Genomic DNA, 22,168 nt, shown 5'->3' with positions numbered 1-22,168 from the left:
CTGAAGCATCCTAATATGAACAAGACAGACCACAGCACACTATAATTTTATGGCAACCCAGGGGAAAAAAAACACAAAACTGGAACCAAGCACCTGAAGTATTCTCAAACAGCATGAGTGTTTCTCAAGCAAATAAAAAAACCTTTCTAGGACAGTCTAATAAACGAATTTCAAATTTAAACTCAACAATTACTGTGTAGAATGGAAATAAACCCAAGGGCTAAAAAGCACAGAGCTAAATGATAATAAAGCAATGTAATTTGCTATCAGGTGTCCTAAGGGTCTAGTAATTTTTTCAGTGTGACAATAGGGACAGGCTTTTCACTCTGATGAGGAAAAAAAAAAGCTAGGCATGGTGGCACACCGGTACTCCCTGCACGAGAGAGGCAAAAAGGAAGAAGATTTACAAGTTCTACCCAGTGAAATCCAGGCCAGGCAGAGCTGCGTAATAATACCTTGTCCCCAAACACCAAACAAATGGAAAGAATAAACAAAGGAGACAACTTCCAAGCCAGTCAGTTTACCCAATCGGGTGGGAAGAGCACAGGGAGGGAAGCCCCTTCTCTTCCCTTCATTTTTGCAGTGCTGAAAAACAAGCCAATGGCTGGGTATACCAGTTAGGCACGTGCCCTACATTCCCAACCCAAAGCTTAACCACCATCAACGCAACAGTGAGTAATCACAGAGGGCTACCGTGGGAGCTAAAGCCAGCTGGAACAACACGGTGACACTGTCTCAGGGAAAGGATGGGCAAGGAAGGAGAATCACACAACAACCTGACGGGAGTTCAAAGATCTGAGACACCACAAAATATGTAACCGGCTAAAATTGCTCTCCAAGGTGCACAGGGAACCAGCTAGTTATAGCTCAGTGGTAAAATGCTTGCAATGTATTTACACAAGATCCTGGATGCAATGTCCAACTCTGCCAAACAAAGGCTCATGTTAACTTCAGAAATAAAATCCGGGCATAAGTTTTCTAACTTACTGAAGACTCACAAAAGCTGGGGAATTCTTTAACATGTAAAAAACTAAGCATCACCTTTTCTATTAGACAAAATCAAACCCAAGGCAAAGTTATCACTAAAAGAAGGCATACCTAAAAAAAAAAATGGTGAGGTTCAACTTGTGAGAAACCCACACGGCTTTCCCCAGCTCAGCAGGGGAACCAAACTGAGTAAATGACTCCTTCTAAAGCTGTGGGTTCACTCAGCTAGAGAGACGCAGTAAAGGAAATACAATCTCCTAACACATGACAAACTTCCACACATGCCGTGCCCACTACCCGACCACACACAAATAAATGTCAAACAAAAAAGGGGGACTGAAAAAATGGCTCAGTGGCTAAGAGTGCTTGCTGCTCTTCAGAGGACTTGAGTTTCCAGTAACCCTAGCTTGACCACCTTGTAAAGCTAGCTCCAAAATGTAGCTCTTCTGGCTTCAGGCACACACACAGCAGGTAACAGCTGGGAGAATGAGAGGTAAATGGAGGAGCAGAGGACGGGAAGGAGCGCTGGGAACGCTGTGTGGACATGACACAGCCATTCTCTCATAGCACACAGCCCAACATGGATGCAGGCGGGGCTCATGGGGATCCTGGCTACAGGAGCCACCACTGACAGCTGCAGCCACCAGGGAAGGGGCCGAGGCGGATGGCACCCGCATCCCAGCACACAGCTGGCCAAGCATGTGCGAACCACCACAGTAGAAGTGGAAAGATCTGCATTGGATATGTTCAAAATAAACTGTATACAAGTACGAAATTGTCAAAAAAATCTTTAAAAATATAGTTCACTGAAGCACCAAGGAAACTGTTTAGTTTTGTAAAAGTCACTGCCTTCTGGAATTTTGGCTTAGGATAGCCTTGATATACATTTATTTCTAAAATAGGAAAAAGAAAAACCCCGAGGAGTTATGGAAAGCAGCCACAGAGGCACGTGCTTGGGGGGTGGGGTGAGGAAGGGCACAGGAAGGCCGCCACTGTGTACACGACATCCTTCATCACATCAACGCCTAAGCACAGCTGGAACACAGCCAGGCTTGCAAAGAGTAGACAGGAACACCTGAGAGTCCCTGGACAATTTCTGAAAGTGGTTCTAAAAATGTGACCTGAAAGCCTACATTCATTACAAATATCTTCAATGTCGGTGATTCGAACTTGCCCTATAACCCGAGTTACGGTTAGAGGCGTGTGTAGGTCAGCTCCCAGGAGTGCGGCCTTTAATTAGGACTGTGAGTGCCCCCAGTTCCAGTGACTGAGGAGTTACTGCTACTGGCCACAGAGGTCCTCCCTGGCCTGCAGTGCTCACACTTAAGGTCCTCCTCCTTCTGGAGGAATCTGAAGTGAGTGCCACAGCTTGGATGTAAAGGTCCTGGTGGTGGGAGCCAGAGACCACCACAAAGTCACACAGCACATCAAACCTTCCACAAGGCATGCGCCAGGAGGGAAAACCACAGGAGGGTGGCTGCCACAGAGAAATGGGCAGAGCACGGGGTTTAGTAAAGGGCTTCTCGGCAGGAGTGGAGCTTTTCAGGGTGGTCAAGGATTGGGGACTATGTGGCCTGATTGGGGGGATGTTTCCTACAGGGCAGGGTCCCAGCAGTGGGAGGGGCCTGGCCTGGCCTTAGGAGGTCAGCTCCCAGAGTAGTCTAGAAGCCTGGCAGTGAAGGTCTCTAGGGATGGAAGGGCTTACAAGCCATCCCTTGCTGCTCAAGTTAGTATGAACAGCCAACAGCCAACCCTCTAACCTTTCTGGCTCTAGAATGGCTACCAGTAGCAGTTGACCCAACATCCTGAGTCCTGTCTTTTGCCATCAAGAGGTTTTCTCCACTGAAAAAATCAGCCAACTGGCAAAGACTGGAAAATGGGCACTGCCAGATCTAAAATCAATCCCCAAACACCCCCAGACTGTCTGCTGTGAAACATATCCAAATTGGATCCATCTCAGAACTTATCTAACACACCTGGTTCTTTGCTCTGTGGCCTGGCCTCAGTATATTCTAGATAACCGATCCAAATGGCCACCAAGAGGCACTCTCTAAACTTTAACACTCTCCATAACCTTGAAAATGTATACATAGGGCATGAGCTCCCTAATGTTCAAGTTTTTGGGGAACTGCATTTCTGAGGCCAGTGCTTGACAGCCCGTCTTATTGGCCAGGGTTACAGCACCCCAAACGGCCTTTTATTCAGGGACTTGGACCCCGAGTCATCTGCCAGGGCTGAGCTGCCCGAATCACTGGCTCCCTGACCTCTCCCCCTCCTGTCTCTCCTCACACTGCTCCCCTTCTAATGTAGCACCTCCCTTTCACCAACGTCCTCTCCGTCCTCATTCCTTCTCTGTCCCCTCCTCCTTCTATGACCCCACATCCCACACCCTGGACTGCTCCGCCTGGATTCTCCCCCATGGCTTCTTAGGACACAGTCTGGCAGACCTCTGTCCTCCTCTGCCCACTCCAAGAGGTGGCAGGAGCTGAGGGGCTTGCTCGTTTCCATCCTTTCTCCCTACACGACCTCCTCGAGATAGGCTCCGGCATCTAGTGGCAAAGAGTTCCACTACCTTTGCCAGGCCTATGACCTCTGACCTGTATGTCATACAGGGCTCCACTCTCACTCCTGAGGAACACCGGTGAGTTCAGGAAGTATGCAGACTAGACCCACCTAGTGGACAATATAGTCCCTGTGAGTGACAAGCTACAGAACCCAACTGGGATTACCAGCCAGGTCAAGATGGCCACCAGAGGAAGAACCTTATGGTCTGTTGCCTCCTTCAGGGAATGGAGTTAGACAGAGTCAACTAAGTTGACTGCAGTAAGTTCCATGAAATTATGCAGCAAGCTGACGAAAAATCCTGCCATGATTCAATATACCCGCCTGGACCCAGCCTCCTCAGCAGAGGCCTTGGTCCTCACTACTCGTTTTATTTCTCAGTCATTGTAGAGAGAATATTTCCTGTACTGTACAGACAATCGCCTGTCAATTAAAAAAGCCTATGGTCTATGGCTTAGGCAGGAAATGGGAGGTGGGGCATCCAGGACAGAAAATTCTGGGATAGAGCCAAGCAAGATTCACAGGAGAAAGTGGACCAAGACAGACGCATGGTACCTGAACACAGGTAACTAGCCAGGTACCGAGCCACGTGGCAGAATGCAGGGTAAAATAACTGGTTGTAAAGCTATGAGCTGGTCAGTGAAGAGCCTAGCTATATGGTCAAGGCATTTGTAAATGTTTCGAGTCTGAGTCTTACTTCTGGAAGCATGGAACCAGAAGGTAGCAGAACCAGACCTAACTTCTACAAGTCATAGCCACACAGTTGGAAAAAAACTCAAAAAGGCAGAGGATGGTTTTCAAATCCCCATACAGAAGTTGGTGAAAATGGCTTTTAAAGTCTTTAAAATCATGAGAGGAGATGGCAGAGTTTCCCAACAGAAGGCTACACTCTGCCAGAGGCCTGTTTCAAATGTGGCAACTGCAGCAACTTTCCGCAGCCCCTGAAGCCACCACGCCCGACCTGCTGGCAGGCTGGCCACCAGAAGTCAAGACTGCCCCTCATCTCCTGTGCCCAGCCACAGAGGCCCAGCCCCACAACGGAGGCCTGGCTGAGAATGATGGCTCCCAGACTTGATGACTGCCAAGGCAAGGGCAATGCTACGGGCAGCAGCAGGGAAGCCCACCTTGTTCCTGACGGACAGGGAATACCTTCTGAGTTTTAACAGTTGGGTCCCACAGTGCCATCACCAACTTCTGTCCCTCCCAGGGGATGGCTGGAACCACCTCCTGTACACCTAAGACCCCGTTCTTCCCTGCATTCTTGCAAGGTAATTCTTCTCAGGCGTTTCTGGTCATGCCTGTCTGCCCGTCCTTTACTCCGCCATGAAACCCTTAGCAGCTCTGAAGCCACTGGCCCCATAACCTTTCCTGAGTCCCATCTTCCTTCCCTAGCTGCCTCACAGATTTCTACCGCAGACCTCTATGCTTGTGGTCACCACCACTGAAACAGTTGAAGTAAACTGCCTCCCAGTGGGGACCTCTTCACAGAAGGCTGAGTGCCTTAACCAGGGCACTCCACATAGCCGAGGGGCCAACATCTCCACCAATTCTAAGTACACCCTATTAAAATGTTTTCCTTTATAAGGGTTTCCATCATACCCACCCCGCCAAGGGCACGGCCACTGTCAATTGTGCAACTGCAGAGCACATTGGCCATGGTCTCTTATGGCCAAACTTTTGGAGGCTCTCCAACTCCCGGCAGTGGTGGCTATAACTCACTGCCAGGGACAGGAGATGTCCACTGACCCAGCGGCTCTGCGTAATGCCAGAGTTTAATCAGTAGCCCACAGTTTAGCTTCCGGCGCCTCCAGGTCCACGGGGCGCATCCTCTTCCAGACATCCTCCTACAAACCTCAGTAGCAGCTGAGCTGGAGGAAACAGGTTCCTGTCAACAGGACCACACATCTGACATTTCTGTCTCAGGCCCTTCCCCGCCCAGCCGGTAGGCAGCCATTTTCCTTCACCAACACACTATACAAAACTCCCTTCCCATAGTCTGCACTTGACTTTCTCAGCTCTCATCCTCCAAGGCCCAAGTTGGCTCATTCCCAAATAAACTTGCTTATTATCTTTTAATTCAGCTCAAACTGGCTTATTTCTTGGGCAGAGAGTCATGGCAAATAAAAGGGCTCAGACTGTTGGCTCAACTGCTACTGGTACCCATTCGAAAGCCAAAGGGAAACCAGGCCTTCCAGAGGGTTTCACTGAACCTAGCAATTCTAAATAAAACCTATCCTATCCATTCTAGACTCCTTAAACTTTGTCTTATTCTTTCCAGAACATGCTCATACCAGAACACGTACACTAACACACACATACAATCTACCACAACCAAATAAGTCAAGATCACAAAGCACAAATCAATTCAAATAGATCTACAGGTCCTAAGAACCCAAAGACTAACAATTAGTCTGATCACCAACTGTTACCTTGATGCCAATAATCTGAGTATCTATTCATTGCATAGTCTTTTCATCAGAAATTTAGCTTACATTTTTATTTTAAGTTTAGAAAAAATGTAAGCAAGATACTGTGGTGCATGCCTGTAATCCTAGCACTTGAATAGTGGGCCAGCACTGCCTTGAGTTGGAAGCCAGCCAAGGTCAGAGAGACACAGTAAGATCTGTCTGTCCTCAGAGCACTCAGAGGATGGAGAGCCGGTTCAGAGGGTAAGAGCACAGGGTGCTCTTTCAGAGGATCCAGGCTCGGGTCCCAGCATCTAGTGGTACTCCCAATCATCTGTATCTAGTTACAGGTAACCAGACGGCCTTTTCTGGCTTCCAGGGCACCAGATACACACACAATATAGACATGCATACAGGCACAACACTATATACATAGAATAAATAAATCTAAAACAAAAAGTAAACACCCTATTTTATGCACAAACTAACCTTACCTCCTCAAAAGAACTTTCTTCAGGAAAAATAAATATGCTTCCTTATTTCCTATTCACTCCTAATTTGAGTATTTTTCCCCATTTTCCGACTCAATGTTCTATTGTACAATCTGGCATACATATTTAACAACATGTCCTTAATATATTAATCTAAAAACATTTATTTTTCTTCAATTTAACTTGTAAGAGAGGAGAAAATATATGACAACCATAAAATCACTCCATGGAGCATATGGTGTAACATAGAGTCATGGTATACGTGGTGGTTTAGTAAGAATGGCCCATATAACTGACCGCATAGGGAATGGCATTTGAAGGTGTGTCCTTGCTGGGGTAGGTGTGTCCTTGCTGGGGTAGGAGTGTCCTTGCTGGGGTAGGTGTGTCCTTGCTGGGATAGGTGTGTCCTTGCTGGGGTGGGTGTGTCCTTGCTGGGGTAGGTGTGTCCTTGCTGGGGTAGGTGTGTCCTTGCTGGGGTAGATGTGTCCTTGCTGGGGTAGGTGTGTCCTTGCTGGGGTGGGTGTGGCCTTGCTGGGGTGGGTGTGGCCTTGCTGGAGAAAGTGAGCCACGGGGAGTGGGCTTTGGGTATTCAGAAGCTCAGGCAGACCCAGCTTTTCCCTGCTGCCTGCTGCTCTGGGTGTGGAACCCTCAGCTACCCCTCCCCCTGCCATGGTGATAACGAACTACACACAGAACCGGGAAGCCAGCCTCAATTAGATGTTTGCCTTTATAAGGGTTCCGGTCATATTCTTCACTGCAATAGATTGTTGACTAATCCAGTCTACGGTCAGGTTTTAATCCAGACTGCATAAACGATGAACCCATAAATGTATAATGGGGAGAAGATAATATTTTCGGTTGGTATTTGACTACACTTTTTCCCCTAAGGTTATACATGCTTTCATGGATTATTACAATTGACTCAATACTGTGACACGCTGCATGGCCTTGAAAACCATCAGGCTCTTCCACATAAGTTAGATGTATAGTAGTGTATATTCTCCAGAACTAGGTAGCTATACTTTATGGCATTTCCAGAAGAAGCCAATTTAAGGACACGTTTCTCATACTGAGTGCCCTGGTTATTACATGATACATGGTTGTAGAGGGTTACTACTCATTTCTTACCTGAGTTTAGACTCAGCTCAGTCACCTATACAATCTACCTGTTTGCAGAATCCTTTATATTCCTTTTTTTCCCTCTTCTTATTAGATATATTCTTTACATTTCAAATGATTTCTCCTTTCCTGATCCCTGCCCCCAAAGTCCCATAAACTGTCTCCCCTCCTGCTTCCCTGTCCTGGTATTCTCCTACACTGCTGCATCGAGCCTTTCCAGGACCAGGGGCCTCTCCTCCCATTGCTGTCCAACAAGGCTATTCTCTGCTGACTATGCGTCTGGAGCCATGGGTTACTCCATGTGTACTCTCTGGTTGATGTTTTTGTCCCTGGGGGCTCTGGGAGTACTGGGTGGCTCATATCATTGTTCCTCCTATGGCACTGCAAACCCCTTCAGCTCCTTGGGTCCTTTCTCTAGCTCCCCTATTGGGAACACTGTGCTCAGTTCACTGGCTGGCTGAGAGTGTCCCCCTCTGTATTTGTCATGCACTAGCAGAGTCTCCCAGGTGACAGCTATAACCGGCTCTGGTCAGCAAGCACTTGTAGACATTGATAATAGTGTCTGGGTTTTGTAACTGTATACGGGATGGATCCCTAGGTGGGGCAGTCTCTGGATGGTCTTTCCCTCAGACTCTGCTCCACACTTTGTCTCTGTATCTCCTTCTGTGGGCATATTTTGTTTCCACTTCTAAGAAGGACCAGAGTATCCATACATTGTTCTTCCTTCTTCTTGGGCATCATTTGATATGTGAATTGTATCTTGGGTATTCCAAGCTTCTAGGCTAATATCCATTTTATCAGTGAGTGCATACCATGTGTGTTCTTTTGTGATTGGGTTACCTCAGGATATTTTCCAGGTCCACCCATTTGCCTAAGAATTTCATGAATTCATTGTTTTTAATAGCTGAGTAGTATTCCATTGTGTAAATACACAACATTTTCTGTATCCATTCCTCCATTGAGGGACATCTGGGTTCTTTTCAGCTTCTGGCTATTACAAATAGGGCTGCTATGAACATAGTAGAGCATGGGTCCTTACTACATGCTGGGGAATCCTTCGGGTATATGCCCAGGAGTGGTATAATGGGGCCCTCCAGTAGTATCATGCCCAGTTTTCTGAGAAACCGCCAGACTGATTTCCAGAGTGGTTGTACCAGCTTGCAGTCCCACCTCCGACTTTGAGTTGTACACTGTAGTCTACTCTGAACTTGAACTCATGCAATCATCTTGACACAGTCTCCTGCAAGCTGAGATTACATGAGCCACCACGGTTCAGTAACCAGAATTCCTTCTACCTTGATTAAAATGTAACACACTTGAACATTTGGAATCACCTATGACATCATTTCCTTTCAAGATGAAACAGTCGCACACCCTTGTGCTCCTGGCATTAACACCCAGGAAGCTGAGGCAGGTGGATACCATGTTCCAGGATAAACAAGAGGAAGAATTCCTGCACCCAATCCATTGCACTTAACAGTCATTGCTTCTGCCGACTTTTATCTTCACTGACAAGGATTGGGGCTGGATGGAGCAATGATCAGACACTCACTCACTCACCACATTCAAGGCCCTGGGTTCAATCCCCAGCACTGCTTGGAAAGTTCATTCTTCCTTGTCTGTCCCGTAAGTCTACATCAACTGGCCACAAAGGTGCCACACAAAGTGCCAAAAATACAAACTCAAGATAAATTAGACATTTTGTAATGTGGTTTTTCTGTTTTGTTTCTGATTAATCTTTCCTTTCCAAAAATACTTTGCTGCGAGAATTAAATGTAAATTGCATACCTGATCCATATCTAAAGTCGTTTCTATCATTTCTTGAAATTTTGAAAAGTCAGAACGAAGATCAATAAGAGGAGTCACAAAAATTGCCAACAACAATGGCTGGTGTCTTCCTAAAAGCAGAACAGAAATAAAAGCAAGAGCTTGTAATAATTAAAATAATGAAATCCTTTGAACCAGAAAGCACAAACTGTAAGGTCTCTAAACTCAACTCTATCTATAAACAGCGGACTACTGCGGTAGCACCCAGCGCCCTACTACTAGAACACTGCCCTCCCTGAAGGTCAGTCGTCCCCTTCAGAACCATGTGGAAACATTATGACTAAATGAGCCAAAGACAAAGCCACCTAAATAAGAGTTCTAATTTACACCCTAATTTCCATTAACAAGCAGGTGCTCCGTCAGCAGAGGCTGAATCAAGTCCTGGAACTTGGCCACCCCGAGGAATCGTGTGAGGAGGGAAACAGAACCAACAAAGTGCAAGGAAGGCAGAGTCAGGGCTGGCGCGAGTCTGCAAGCAGCTCTGTGGCTTTCTCTTCTGCAACAGGGCGTCCTGAAGCCCTGTCCTTGTCAGCACAAGGCACTAACAATGACGACCACCCAGAGGATAGGTGCGTACCTAAGATGACACGGCACACAGGCAGTGTACCACACTGAACAGTCGCCACACACCACAACACTAGTCATTACTACTTGGGACACAAGGATTATTTTTTTTTGCCAACAACTTCTTATAGGATGAACAGGTGATCACTAGCATGTTGAATTTCTATCCATAGTAATTAATTCCAATTCTGATGGCTCTTGAATGAGAGTGATGAAAAGCTACCATGGAGTCACATTACATTAATCACGCCCCGCCTCTAACATACTGAGGAGGCAGTACACACGTGGGAAACACCAGGACACACTGACTGTAACCAGCGCTTTGCACGTTACTCTGCTGCCTAGCTCTTCACCTCTACTTGGCTCAGGAACTCTGGGTGAAGGGTGAATGGCAGCCAATCAAAACAGAAGGATCCTAGCAAAGCCCACCACCGCCCATCTCCACTAACATCTCAAAGAGGTCTGGCAGCAGTAAGCAGGTAAGCCCAGCACTTTGGAGAAATCACAGGTTTTGAGGACAGCCTAGACTATACTAGGAGATCCTGTCTTTAAAAACTAGAATCACAGCCGGGCGGTAGTGGCGCACGCCTGTAATCCTAGTACTCTGGGAGACAGAGGCAGGTGGATTTCTGAGTTCGAGACCAGCCTAGTCTACAGAGTGAGTTCCAGGACAGCCAGGGCTATACAGAGAAACCCTGTCTCGAAAAAAACCAAATCCAAAAAAACAAAAACAAAACTAAACTAAAATACTTCCAAGAATGAACCTTAGCAACAACAACCACTTTGCCTTCCACTGTGTTAAGTAAGATATACAAAGGACACAAAAACATTTGCTAATACTTAACAACAAGCACACAAGGCCTGAACCTCAATGCTAATCTGTAATCTTGTTGAAACACATTCTATAGCGGGCGGGGGTGGCACACATCTTTAATCCCAGCACTTGGGAGGCAGAGGCAGGTGGATTTCTGAGTTCGAGGCCAGCCTAGTCTAAGTGAGTTCCAGGACAGCCAGGGCTACACAGAGAAACCCTGTCTCAAATAAATAAACAAACAAACAAACAAACAAACAAACAAACAAACAAATAAATAAATAACACACTCCATTAAAAGCAAATACCCTGCAGTAGCTAAGTGGTGTTACATACACACACCTTTAATCCCAGCACTCAGGAGGATCACTGAGTTTGAAGCCAGCCTGGTCTACAGAGTAAGTTCCAGTGTAGCCAGGAGTACACAGAGAAACCTTGTCTCCAAAACAAAACCAAAAAAGAAGGAGAAACAAGGATGGATGAATGGATGGAAGGAAGGAAGGAAGGAAGGAAGGAAGGAAGGAAGGAAGGAAGGAAGGAAGGAAGGAAGGAAGGAAGGAAGGAGAGAGAGAGAGAGAAGGAAGAAAGAGAGAGAGAAAAGGAAGGAATTTGAGAACCTAAGGCTATAGAGTTCAGACCACCTGTTTCTATTTAAAACTTTGTCAGTTCAGTATTTGACAATTTTTGTGCAAGAACTTGTGTTTTCCATAAACTACTGTTTTTCTAGCTCATGACATAGAAGGATCTCTAAGAACTCTCAGGATGGGGCTGGTGAATTCAGTTCAGAGATTGAGAGCACAGGCTCCTCTTGTATAGCCAGAAGACTGAATTCAACTTCTAGCCACCTGCACGGTGGCGGCTCAGTTACCCCCGAGGGTACCAGGCACAGAAGTGGTACACAAGTGTACGGGAAAAGTGCCAACATGCACGCGCGCACAGATTTTCCATGGTATTACAAAAATCCCTGTTACATACAGAAACCCAAGTGGCTGTTGCAGATGTGAGGCTCTGGTCACCCTCAGAGTCCCCTAGCCTCTCCCACAGACCTCCTGGGACGTCACTTCCACCCTCAGGCTCCTGCCCTAGCTTTAACCTCCACTGAACCTTAGTTGCCAATTTCCAACTAGATTTTTAAAACTGCATTCTCCATTAACTGCCACAATCTAGAGAGCCCTGCACAAGCTAGGGCAGGGTCTGCAGACCCGGACATCGGGGTAGAGCATGGACACAGGTCCTCATTTCCCCTTTCCTAATACAGGTAATGACGTTCACAATATTACACCTCTGTGCCTGTTACCAACCAAAATATTGACTACACTCTCAAATCATTTAGTAGCTTTTAGAGTTATCCTAAGGTTTCATTTAAATTCATCATCTCAGGTCGGAGAGATGGCTCAGTGGTTACAAGCATAAACTGTTGTTGACAGAGGGCCCAGGTTTTCAGACCCACACTGGCAGCTTACAGTTATCTGTAACCCCAGCTCCAGGGCATTCAGACTTTGGCCTCCATGGGCACCTACAGTCACATGTAGACAGACCCACATATCCTAATTAAAATTAAAAATAAAGACTCATTATTCTGAAATTGAAGGAGTAGGCCTGCCATTTCTTTCTCAGAAACAAGGCAGTACCTATGTTGCATAAGGTGGTATAAACACCTGGACATAAAGCGAGGTTCCTGCCTCAGCCTCCTGAGCAGCTGGGATACAGAATTAAACTACCCCACCCATTTGTCAGCATCTCCCCCACCCCTTTTAGATTTATTCATCTTTAACTGTATATAAAATGCATTCTTGGTGCCTGCAGAAGTCAGAAGAGGTCATCAGATACCCTAGAACTGGAGTTTGGAATGGCTGTGGTGGCCACAGAAGCGCTGGAAATAAAACCTGTCCTCTGCAAAAGCAACCAGTGCTCTTAAGCGCTTAGCCACCTCTCCAGTCCCTTAGAATCTTTTTAAATGCATTACCTACAGGGCTGGACAGTTAACACTGTGTGCTGCTTCTGCAGAGGACCAGAGTTTAGTTCCAAGAACCCACACTAGGCAGCAAACAACTACATTTACTCTAGCTCCAGAAGACCAGATATACTGACCCTGCCGAGGGGAAGGAGAGGGAGAGGAACGAATAGATGGACACACACACAACTTAAATGCATTAGTTACAAGTCTATAGCTCTGTATCAAGGCTTTGTATCTTGATAACTATACTTCAATGGAATTAGTTTCTTTTGTACTTGTTTTATTTCATATCTTTAAAACCATTATTCTGAAAATAAGTTTTATTAAAAACCAAAACAGCCTGTGTAGTATAAAACCAAACAAAGTTACAAACTTTCCCAGGACAGAGGAGAGGGCTGAGGAGGTTGAGGCCTGACTGCTCTCCCAGAGCGGGGCCTGGGCTGTATACCCAGCTCCACACGCCAGCTCAGAACCATCTAGTTACTCCAATTACAGAGCACCGGATGCCCTCACTGTACTCTGCAGGCTGGGGCAACTTGGCTTTGCTTTTTAATTTTGAGAGAGTAACACACTAGCAGGCCTCAGCGCCAGATGTAATTCCCACCACTTTCCCCTGTGACTTTACCTTATGTCACAAATTCAGCATGTCGAACCCCTGCTAGCCTTAAACACATCACTGGCTGATACGGTAGGCTCCCCAGCCTCTCACATCCTAGAAGCTGGCTGTTTCATCATTCAAATCTGATGTTGGAAAGTTTCTTTTCTTCTTGTTTGTTTTGGTTTTTGAGACAAGGTCTCACTCTGTAGCCCAGAATTTATGTACCTCTGAATTTATGGCAATCCTCCTGCCTCAACATATCAAGTTTGGGAATTACGGGTATCAGCCACTATATACAGCAACAATAATTTCTCTTTGTTCAAATTTTAAAACTCTAAGTGCACAGGTGCTTTGTCTGCATGTATGTCTGTGCATCTCTTACATGTTTGTTTCCTAAGGAGGCCAGCAGACAGTGTCAGATCCCCTGGAACTGGATTACAGGTGGCTATGAACCATGTAGGTGCTGGGAATCAGACCCAGGTCCCTCGGAAGAGCAGTCAGCACTCTTTAAGTGCTGAGCCATCTCTCAGTCCCAATCAGCAATCCTCCCAGAGCCTTCTTAGACTCCATCTAGTATTGCTGAGGCTGCAGCTGTCCTCATTATACCTGTTACCACGCATTGAGAGTCTCCGGTATTTACTCGGTGTCTTCTACCCTTCCACTCTCATGGGATCTCCAGGAAACAAAGAGCCACCCCTGTCACTGCCATTTAGTCTTGTGAACAACATAAGGCACTAGCGGGCAGCACAGCCGTTTGTTAAGAGGACAGTTTTCTAAAGGAAGAGAGCGTAGGAAAGACAGCAAGCACTGGCCATTAACTCTGACACTTATATGTTTACTCAATAAGGATTGAGTAATACACCTTATTACTCAATAAGTAATTTCAAAGATGACCCAAGGAATTGGGAACTTCTTAAATTACCTGAAGTATGAGTAGGGCTTGAGAGAGAAACAAACTGAAGACATCCCATGCCCATAGATTGGCAGAATACTGTGAAAACGGCTATGTTAAGCAACCTAAAGATTCAATGCACTCTATCAAAATTCCACCTGCATGTGGCTGGAGAGGTGCTCAGTGGTTAAGGGCACTGGCTGCCCTTCCAGAGGGTCAAGGTCCAATTCCCAGAACCCACGGGGGTTGACAATGGTTTATAATACCAGTTTCAGGCAAAGACAGACACTCAAGCAAAACACTCATACACATAAAATAATAACTTTTCAAAGTAGTTCTATCTGAATGGATAAGTTAGACATGAAGTAATCTGTACAAGTGTATGAGTTATTTTAATCTGTTAGAAATGTGTTCAAATGTAGAATATACTTATTTTATTTTACCCTGGAATTTTTGAGATAGAAATAAAGGCCAGGTTCATCTTGTCAAATCCCTATTTCTGGATGAGGGTGGTCTGACTGGACAGGTGTCCCCCTGCTCTACCTCCCCATGGGATCAACTGAAGCTAAGCAGTCACTGTCCCTCAAATAAGAGTCTGTGCAGCTGCTTTATCCAGCTAGAGCCTCCAAATCAGCCAGCCAAGTACCTATTTCTTACAGAGAGAAACTTTAACCAATGTAAATGTTCTTTCCAGGATGTTGCTGCCCCCTGCTGTCTGTAAATACACCTTACTCACAGTCGCTTACTGGACTAAAAACAAGCTTAGAATGAATGAGTCAAGACTGAAAACATCACAGGGCGACAAATTAACTGTAATTTTTCAAAACAATGTATGCTAATGTACTTTTTAAAGCATGGTTTTGCTCTCAAAAATATTGTACTTTCTTTGTGTTTGTTTGTTTGTTTGTTTGTTTCTTTCTTTCTTTCTTTCTTTGTAAATTAGTCTGTTTTGGCTTTCTCGGTAAATTCAACACATTAAAGAACTGTGCTGAACTCTTCAAAAATAATGATGGCAGGACCCACAGAAGGAAATCAGGAACACGAAACACAAAGCAAGGCGTCTGCTTCAAGTCTGTCAGCTCAGCCCTGTGGTGACGGTTGGAAGCAAATGCGTGGGCAGAGGATGAAGTGCAGGCTTTAGAAAGGGGGCAGAGGAAGGACACTGGTACCAAAAGGGACTCAGACTAGACCTGCTTTTTAGTTAGTTAGTCCTCTATGCTCAGAGATCTGCCTCTCACGATCAGACCTGGGGCTGAGGGAATAGGGCAAACATGAACATTTAAATGTGCAAACTCACAGAAAGATGATTTCAAAAAGAAACACACACACTGACAAGCTGCACACACTTGTACACTGCCTTTAACTGGCACGTAAGAGGCAGAGTCAAGCAGATCTTTGTGAGCTGAGACCAGCCTTATTAATATAGAATCCCAGGCCACCCAGGGCTTCAAATGACACTATCTCAATCAAACAATCAGTGAGTAAGTAAGTAAATGATAAATAAGTAATTAAATTTATACTAAGTAAGTTATCAGGAAACAAAAGGATGTCTGCTTACTGTACAAGGTGAAAGACACAGAAAAGAGAGCAGAAGTCCACAACAGTGGCTCTGTGCTGAGGCTTTCCTGCTTAGCGCCCACTCAGTCAGCGATCCCTGATTCCTGTTGAACCCAGACAAAACGATATAAACAGGAAACACAAGCGGCTGCTACTCATTTATATGATGGGGAAACTGAGGCATGAAGAGCAGAAATATAGTTACAGAGTGTGAGGAGTCAGGTTTTTATTCTGTCCACTTTGTATCTGAGCCATGGTCTGTGTGTGAAGACCAGGAGCCCTGCAGAGTCAGCTCTCCACCACATGGGTTCTGAGGGTCACTCGAGGCCCCGGGCTCAGGGACGATCAGCCTGCAACACCAAGCCATCTCAGCAGCCAAGGAGGAAGATTTCTACAACGGTCCTTTGAAAAGGTAAGAACACTCATCACCTTTTCCATCCAGGTAAAGGTGTTGTCAGGAAGCTTCTCCACAGCGATCTCTTGAGGGAAGGTCTCTCTCTTTTTTAAAGATGTATTTATTTTATGTATGTTAGTACACTGTTGTTGTCTTCAGACATACCAGAAGAGGGAATTGAACTCAGAACCTCTGGAAGAGCAGTCAGTGCTCTAAAAACTGCTGAACCATCTTTCCAGCTACCCAACACCCAAGGTCTCTTAAATGAACCTAGAGCTCACTGATATGAGCCTTGCGAGCCAGGATGGTGCTTCAAGGAGCCCCCATCTCAAACAAGAACTATGAGCCCCCAACCTGACATTTACATGTTCAGTCCCCAGGCCTGTGGACCAAGTGCTTAAACTGCCTAGCCCTCAGTTACCTTGGTGCCTCAGGCCAACAAAATGGCTCAGTGGGGAAGGGACTTGCTGCTAAAGCATGACTATCTGATTTCGACTCCTGCAACCCACACAATGGAAGGAGAACAACTCCCAAAAGCCATCCTCCTGCCTCCATACTCATGCCCACAGATAAAACAAAATAAACTAAAACAAATTAAAATTTAAATTGTATTCTGTTACCATGAAGCTGCATCTACATTTGTCTGGAAAAGGAAGCGAGTTTCCCCATAATACTCAAAGATCTCTTCTGAGACATTGGGACTCAACCCCGTCAGCCACATGAGCACTCTACTGCCAAGCCCCTAAGGGTGCTTTAATAGCTCTAAGAGTTCTTGTGGTTAGTTCAAACTTAAAATGCTTTACATGTTAGATATTTAATAACTATACAAATGAAAACTGGTGTTGTAAAAACTTGCACCAGTCCATCCAAGGAAGCTACACTGGGACACTGGAAAGATGGCTGACTCGGTGGCTAAGAGCACTGGCTTAGGACAAATGTGAACGACTCTGAATCCTCAGCACCCAGACAGAGTAAGACATGGCTGCACCTACCTAGAACCTCACACTGAGGGGAGCAGCAGATCCCAAGAGCCACGTCACTGGCCATCAGCCCATCTGGAGCAAGCGTCCGAATGGGTGAGAAACTGAAGTGTTGCTCTGGGCACATGTCTGCATAGGTACACATGCTCCACCTATGTGTGCAAAGCTCACTCATCTCCACAGTGCCCGTGCAGACACCTCTGTCAAAGACGTGATTTCACTCACATATATCCTATCAGATAACTCCATGGACTTTGTATGCTAGTACCTTTTTATTGAGACATGATGTTATGCAGTCTAGGCTGACCTTAAACTGCTGAAGGGCTCTAGTAGGCCCAAACACAGGAAACATGGCAAACATGGAGCCGGCAGGCCTCGGCCTGCCCTTTGCTGAATCATCAGATTACATCCTAACCAAGGTCTGTTTCCTTACTGGACCACTTTCTATGCCTGACTCAATACAAACCTATTAGAAAATGTGACCCTCATCACAGAGAGGTACCAGACCCAACAGTGCATTTGCTAGGCATGTTCCGAGTGCAGTAACACACGGTGAGGAAGCATAAAAGGCTGGAGTTGAGTAAAACAAAGCTGCGACCGATACCTTGGTATTTCTCCAGAGCCTGGATGACGTTGGGGAGTTGGTTCACACCCTGATACAGTCGGTAACAATCTTGTAAATTTGCTGCTTGCCTCTGAAATTTCTTGGCAAGCCGGTTAAGATCTGGAAATCGGCGAAGTAAATCCTCTTGTAAACTCTGCCTCAATTCTGAATCTTCGACAAAAGCTTCCACTAAATTTAACCTGGAAAAAAAAATAAAATTAGAGTTAGGTGATAAGGTGGCTCAACAGGAAGGCAGGTGCACCACGTTTGACTTCACTCCCCAGGAGGTCCACTCCCCAGGAGGGAACTGATGCCCCAAGCTGTCCTCTGACTTCCGTGAGTGTGGCAATACGCCAGCCACCACACACACAAGCCACCACACACATAAGCCACTATCCTGCCTGCCTCAATCTCGTCAAGGCTGGAATTTCATTACATGTGGGCATCAACATGGTTATTAAAAAAAAAATTTACTTTAAAAAGTAAAGAGCAGGACTGGAGAGATGGCTCAGTGGTTAAGAGCACTGCCTACTCTTCCAGAGGACCTGAGTTCAGTTCCCAGCACCCGCATGGCGGCTCACAGCCATCTGTGATGGGATCCAATGCCCTCTCCTGGTGTGTCTAAAGACAACTACAGTGTACTTATAAACATAAAATAAATAAATAAATCTGGAGGCGCAGTAGGAGCAGCAGCAGGCAATGGAGGCGAATCCATTTAATCCCCATCTCAGGAGGCAGAGGCAGATGGATTTCTGAGCTCAAGGCCGGCCTGGTTTACAGAGTGACTTCCAGTGACTTCCTGGGCTAGACAGACAGACAGACAGACAGACACACACACACACACAGAGAGAGAGAGAGAGAGAGAGAGAGAGAGAGAGAGAGAACGAACTCTGGCACAAGAGAGAGCCAGGCACAGCAGGCCGTACTTGTATGCAGCACCGGGGAGAAGAGGGCAGGAAGAACAGGAAGTCGCTAAGGCTATCCATGCCTAACAAAATGGGTTTGAGGCCAACCTGGGCTATGCAACACCCTGACTGGAAGCAAAGGCAGCAAAACACACCAGCACAAAGCAAATCACAATGCTCCTTTAGTCTGGCCCAGAGATCCTGAAAAGCCTGAAAAATTGCCAGTTTTACAAGTGTATTCAGTAAACCACTTCAGAAGTAATTACAGTGTCAGTTTACACCTCTAGATAACACTGTAAAAAAGGAAGACTTCTGTCTCCTTGACAATGCCACTTTAAAAATCACAATTTTAGAAATATCAAAGCTTCTAGTGGCATTAACGAGTACACCTATCACTCATTAAATTCCTCAGCTGCACAAAATTTGATACGGAATTAATTCACAATTTAACTGGAATGCAAGATAAATTTTAAAAGCCAGTTAATCCCCAAAATTCGAAAGGGCCTTTGGAAATTAATCATAAAATATCTGGTATTTTTAAACAATTATTCCATTTACTTCTCTGTGTATATGGATTTATAGATGTGCCACAACACACACATGGCGGTCACAGGACAAAGTTCAAGATCTTCTCCCTCTACTATGTGGGTGCCTCAGATGAACCAGGTCATCAGGCTTGGAAGCAACCATCTTAACCACTGAGCCTTTCACCAACCCAACATTTGGTTTTTAAAACCAACATTCTCAGGAGCTGGAGAGATGACTCAGTGGTCAAGAGCACTGGCTGCTTTTCCAAAGAAAGCAGTTTGAGTCCCAGTACCCAGATATCAAGTCACAGTTGCTTATGACTAGTTTCAGGGTACTGAACACCCCTCTTCTGATGTTCTCAGGCTCCCGCACATACGCGATGTGCACACACACACACTCAGATAGAGCCTGGACCTGCAGCAGGTCATTCTTTAGTGACAGGACCCTGCGGGGAAGACAGAGGATGAAAACATAAAAGAAATGTGGGCTGGGACCAGGTCTTATGTAAGCCAGTGGCTTGTACCAAACCAGCTTATTAAAAGTACAGCATCAGGTTAGAGAGGTGGCTCATTGGTTAAGAAAGAGCACTGACTGCTTTTCCAGAGGTCCTGAGCTCAAGTCCCAGCAACCATATGGTGGCTCACAACCATTCTGGTATATCTGAAGAGAGCAACAGTGTATTCGTATACAGAAAACAAATCTTTTTTTAAAAAAGTACAATATCACCAGACAGCAGCAGCACCCTTTAATTCCAGCACTCAGGAGGCAGAGGCTCTGAGTTTGAGGCCAGCCTGGTCTACTGAGTGAGCTCTAGGATGGCTAGGGCTGCACAGAGAAATCCTGTCTTAAATCCCCAACCCCCCAAAAGTACAGCATCTTCGAAGGTAAAAGCGTGACAGAACCAGCAGGAGACTATCTCGCAACGGACTGCTATCATTAGGAAGCTAATCAAGCAATGCTATACAAAGGGAACACAGGATATCTCAAGTGCACAGAGGCCATGAGACTGAAAATGATGACCCTTTAGAGGGGACCTAGAGGTTTCTCAGGACCCAGGGCAGAAGCTTCCTCAATGACCCCAGGCTACTACTGGTCTTGCCAACTTATTCCTGGTTTTAGATAAAGAACAAGGTCCCTTCTCCATAACATTAGGACTTCAGGGAAAGTCCTCAAATCAACCTTGCTCCCAACATAGGCACAAATAAACAGATAAATGTTAGGTAAATGGCAGGTAAGGTTCCTGCCATCCACGCGGCAGCTCAAGACTATCTCTGCCTCCAGACACCAGACACACATAGTACACATACATACACACAGGAAAACATTCATACACAGAAAATAGATAAATCTAAAAGCACAATTGTTACTTTAATTTTAAGCTGTAGGCCAGTCAGGCCCCAGATCCGAGCCCCAGAACCCACGGTGAAAGAGAAGAGCGAAAGCTGCCCTGCCCGTGCTTCCCCAACAGCTGACAAACAAAACTCACTTTTGAAGAGCTAAGAAAATAACCTGGGCTAGCGACAGAGCCCAGCACAACGTCCCGATTGAGTTTCCAATACTGCGTCAACCTCTGGGTACCACAAAACTGGGGTTGGTGGCCCAGGACCCGGGAGGCGGAGGCAAAAGGACCAAAAGCTCAAAGTTTGGCAAGAGAGAGGCTCAGAGGATGAAGCCCCTCGTTGAGAAACCTGTCTATGTGATGAGCTTGCCCCCTGGGCCAACATGACGCTGGAAGAACGGATGCCACACGCATGTGTGGAGAACACCTGTGCACACTCATGCTTCTGCCTGCCCTCCTGTCTGTCTGCATGTACGTACACACACACACACACACATACACACACACACACAGGCATACACACAAAAACACAGCATACACATCCTCATCCTCAACTAAATATTGAGTTCAGGCTCAACCAGGACTCCAAAACAAAACAAAACAAAACAAAAGTGAGTGTGAAATCGGGTGTCAGGATAAGTGGCACTCCCCACGGAGTGCGAGCGAGCTGCTCAAAGCCAGGGAAGCACACACAGCGCCGTACCTCTCTTCTATCCTGTTCCTATCCATGAGCGGCTGCTTGATCCACTGGTTGACCAATCTTTGTCCTTGAGCAGTTTTGCATTTATTCAATAATGCAGCCAGAGACTGAGAGCCAGAGGTGTCTTCAACAGAACCCTAGAACACAAAATAAATAAATACATATACACACTTATCAGCAAAGACTAACATCCCATGAAAAACAATTTGGGCCAAAAATGAGTATTATTCCCCAAATATAAACTGAGAACTGTTTACAAAACTGTTTGTAAGCTAAGACCAAATTTCAAGCTGTTAACCTGAGCTTACAGAGGGACTTTGCCTCAACTACACTGCTTCGTAATTACTTGTCCTCACCAGTTTCCCTCCCCTCTCCTCCCAGTCCCTGTTCCCAGTTACTGCGGTTTTTAACCACATTCAAAATAGATCTTTAAAGCACTGCTATGATCACACAAAATTATTCAAAAAACTAGGACAAATCGACATACATTACTAGAGGCCAGAAAAAAGGAAATACGTTAAAAACAACTTATCTATTCTAACTATAATAATGTTGTAAAATACAGATCCCTTAAATAAGTCATTACTTGCAAAAGGAATTTTTTCTTAATTATTCAATATTTTTAACCCAGGTTGTCTTTTTTACCTGGAAAAGGTTGAGGGCTCTGACTGCTGCCGTGTCCAACTTCATGTACTGGCTGAAGTCAAAAGCAGCCAGTTCAAACTGTCCAAAATTTGAATCATCTGATAAGAGTTCTAAAAACTTGATTACTGCAGACAATGATGAAACTGCAACCTAAAAGTAAAAAATTAAATAACAGATTCTTCCATCAGAAGACTAGATACTAGAAATGCAAACAAAGTAAAAGCCAACCAGCTGGGCTCGGAGGCATGTGTCTGGAATTCTATACGTGAGGGAAAGGCCAACACAGGCAAACCAAGAGTGTAG

The 22,168-nt window shown here is 45.6% G+C and overlaps 1 protein-coding gene across 1 annotated transcript in view; it reads right to left on the bottom strand.

Annotated features, from left to right (window-relative positions):
- Msh2 (mutS homolog 2) overlaps window positions 1-22,168 on the bottom strand; it is a 56,907-nt gene that overhangs the window by 20,914 nt on the left and 13,825 nt on the right. The window contains exons 5-8 of the mRNA XM_052186573.1: window positions 21,866-22,015; window positions 21,224-21,357; window positions 17,749-17,948; window positions 9,353-9,462 (exon numbers count right to left, since the gene is read on the bottom strand). Coding sequence (XP_052042533.1) covers window positions 9,353-9,462; window positions 17,749-17,948; window positions 21,224-21,357; window positions 21,866-22,015 — 594 coding nt within the window. The remainder of the gene's footprint in view (window positions 1-9,352; window positions 9,463-17,748; window positions 17,949-21,223; window positions 21,358-21,865; window positions 22,016-22,168) is intronic.

Source organism: Apodemus sylvaticus, chromosome 6 (genome assembly GCF_947179515.1).
Source record: "Apodemus sylvaticus chromosome 6, mApoSyl1.1, whole genome shotgun sequence".
In the NCBI taxonomy this organism is placed as follows: Eukaryota; Metazoa; Chordata; class Mammalia; order Rodentia; family Muridae; genus Apodemus; species Apodemus sylvaticus.
Note: the sequence above shows the minus strand (reverse complement) of the source record. Positions and strands in the feature narration are given on the sequence as shown.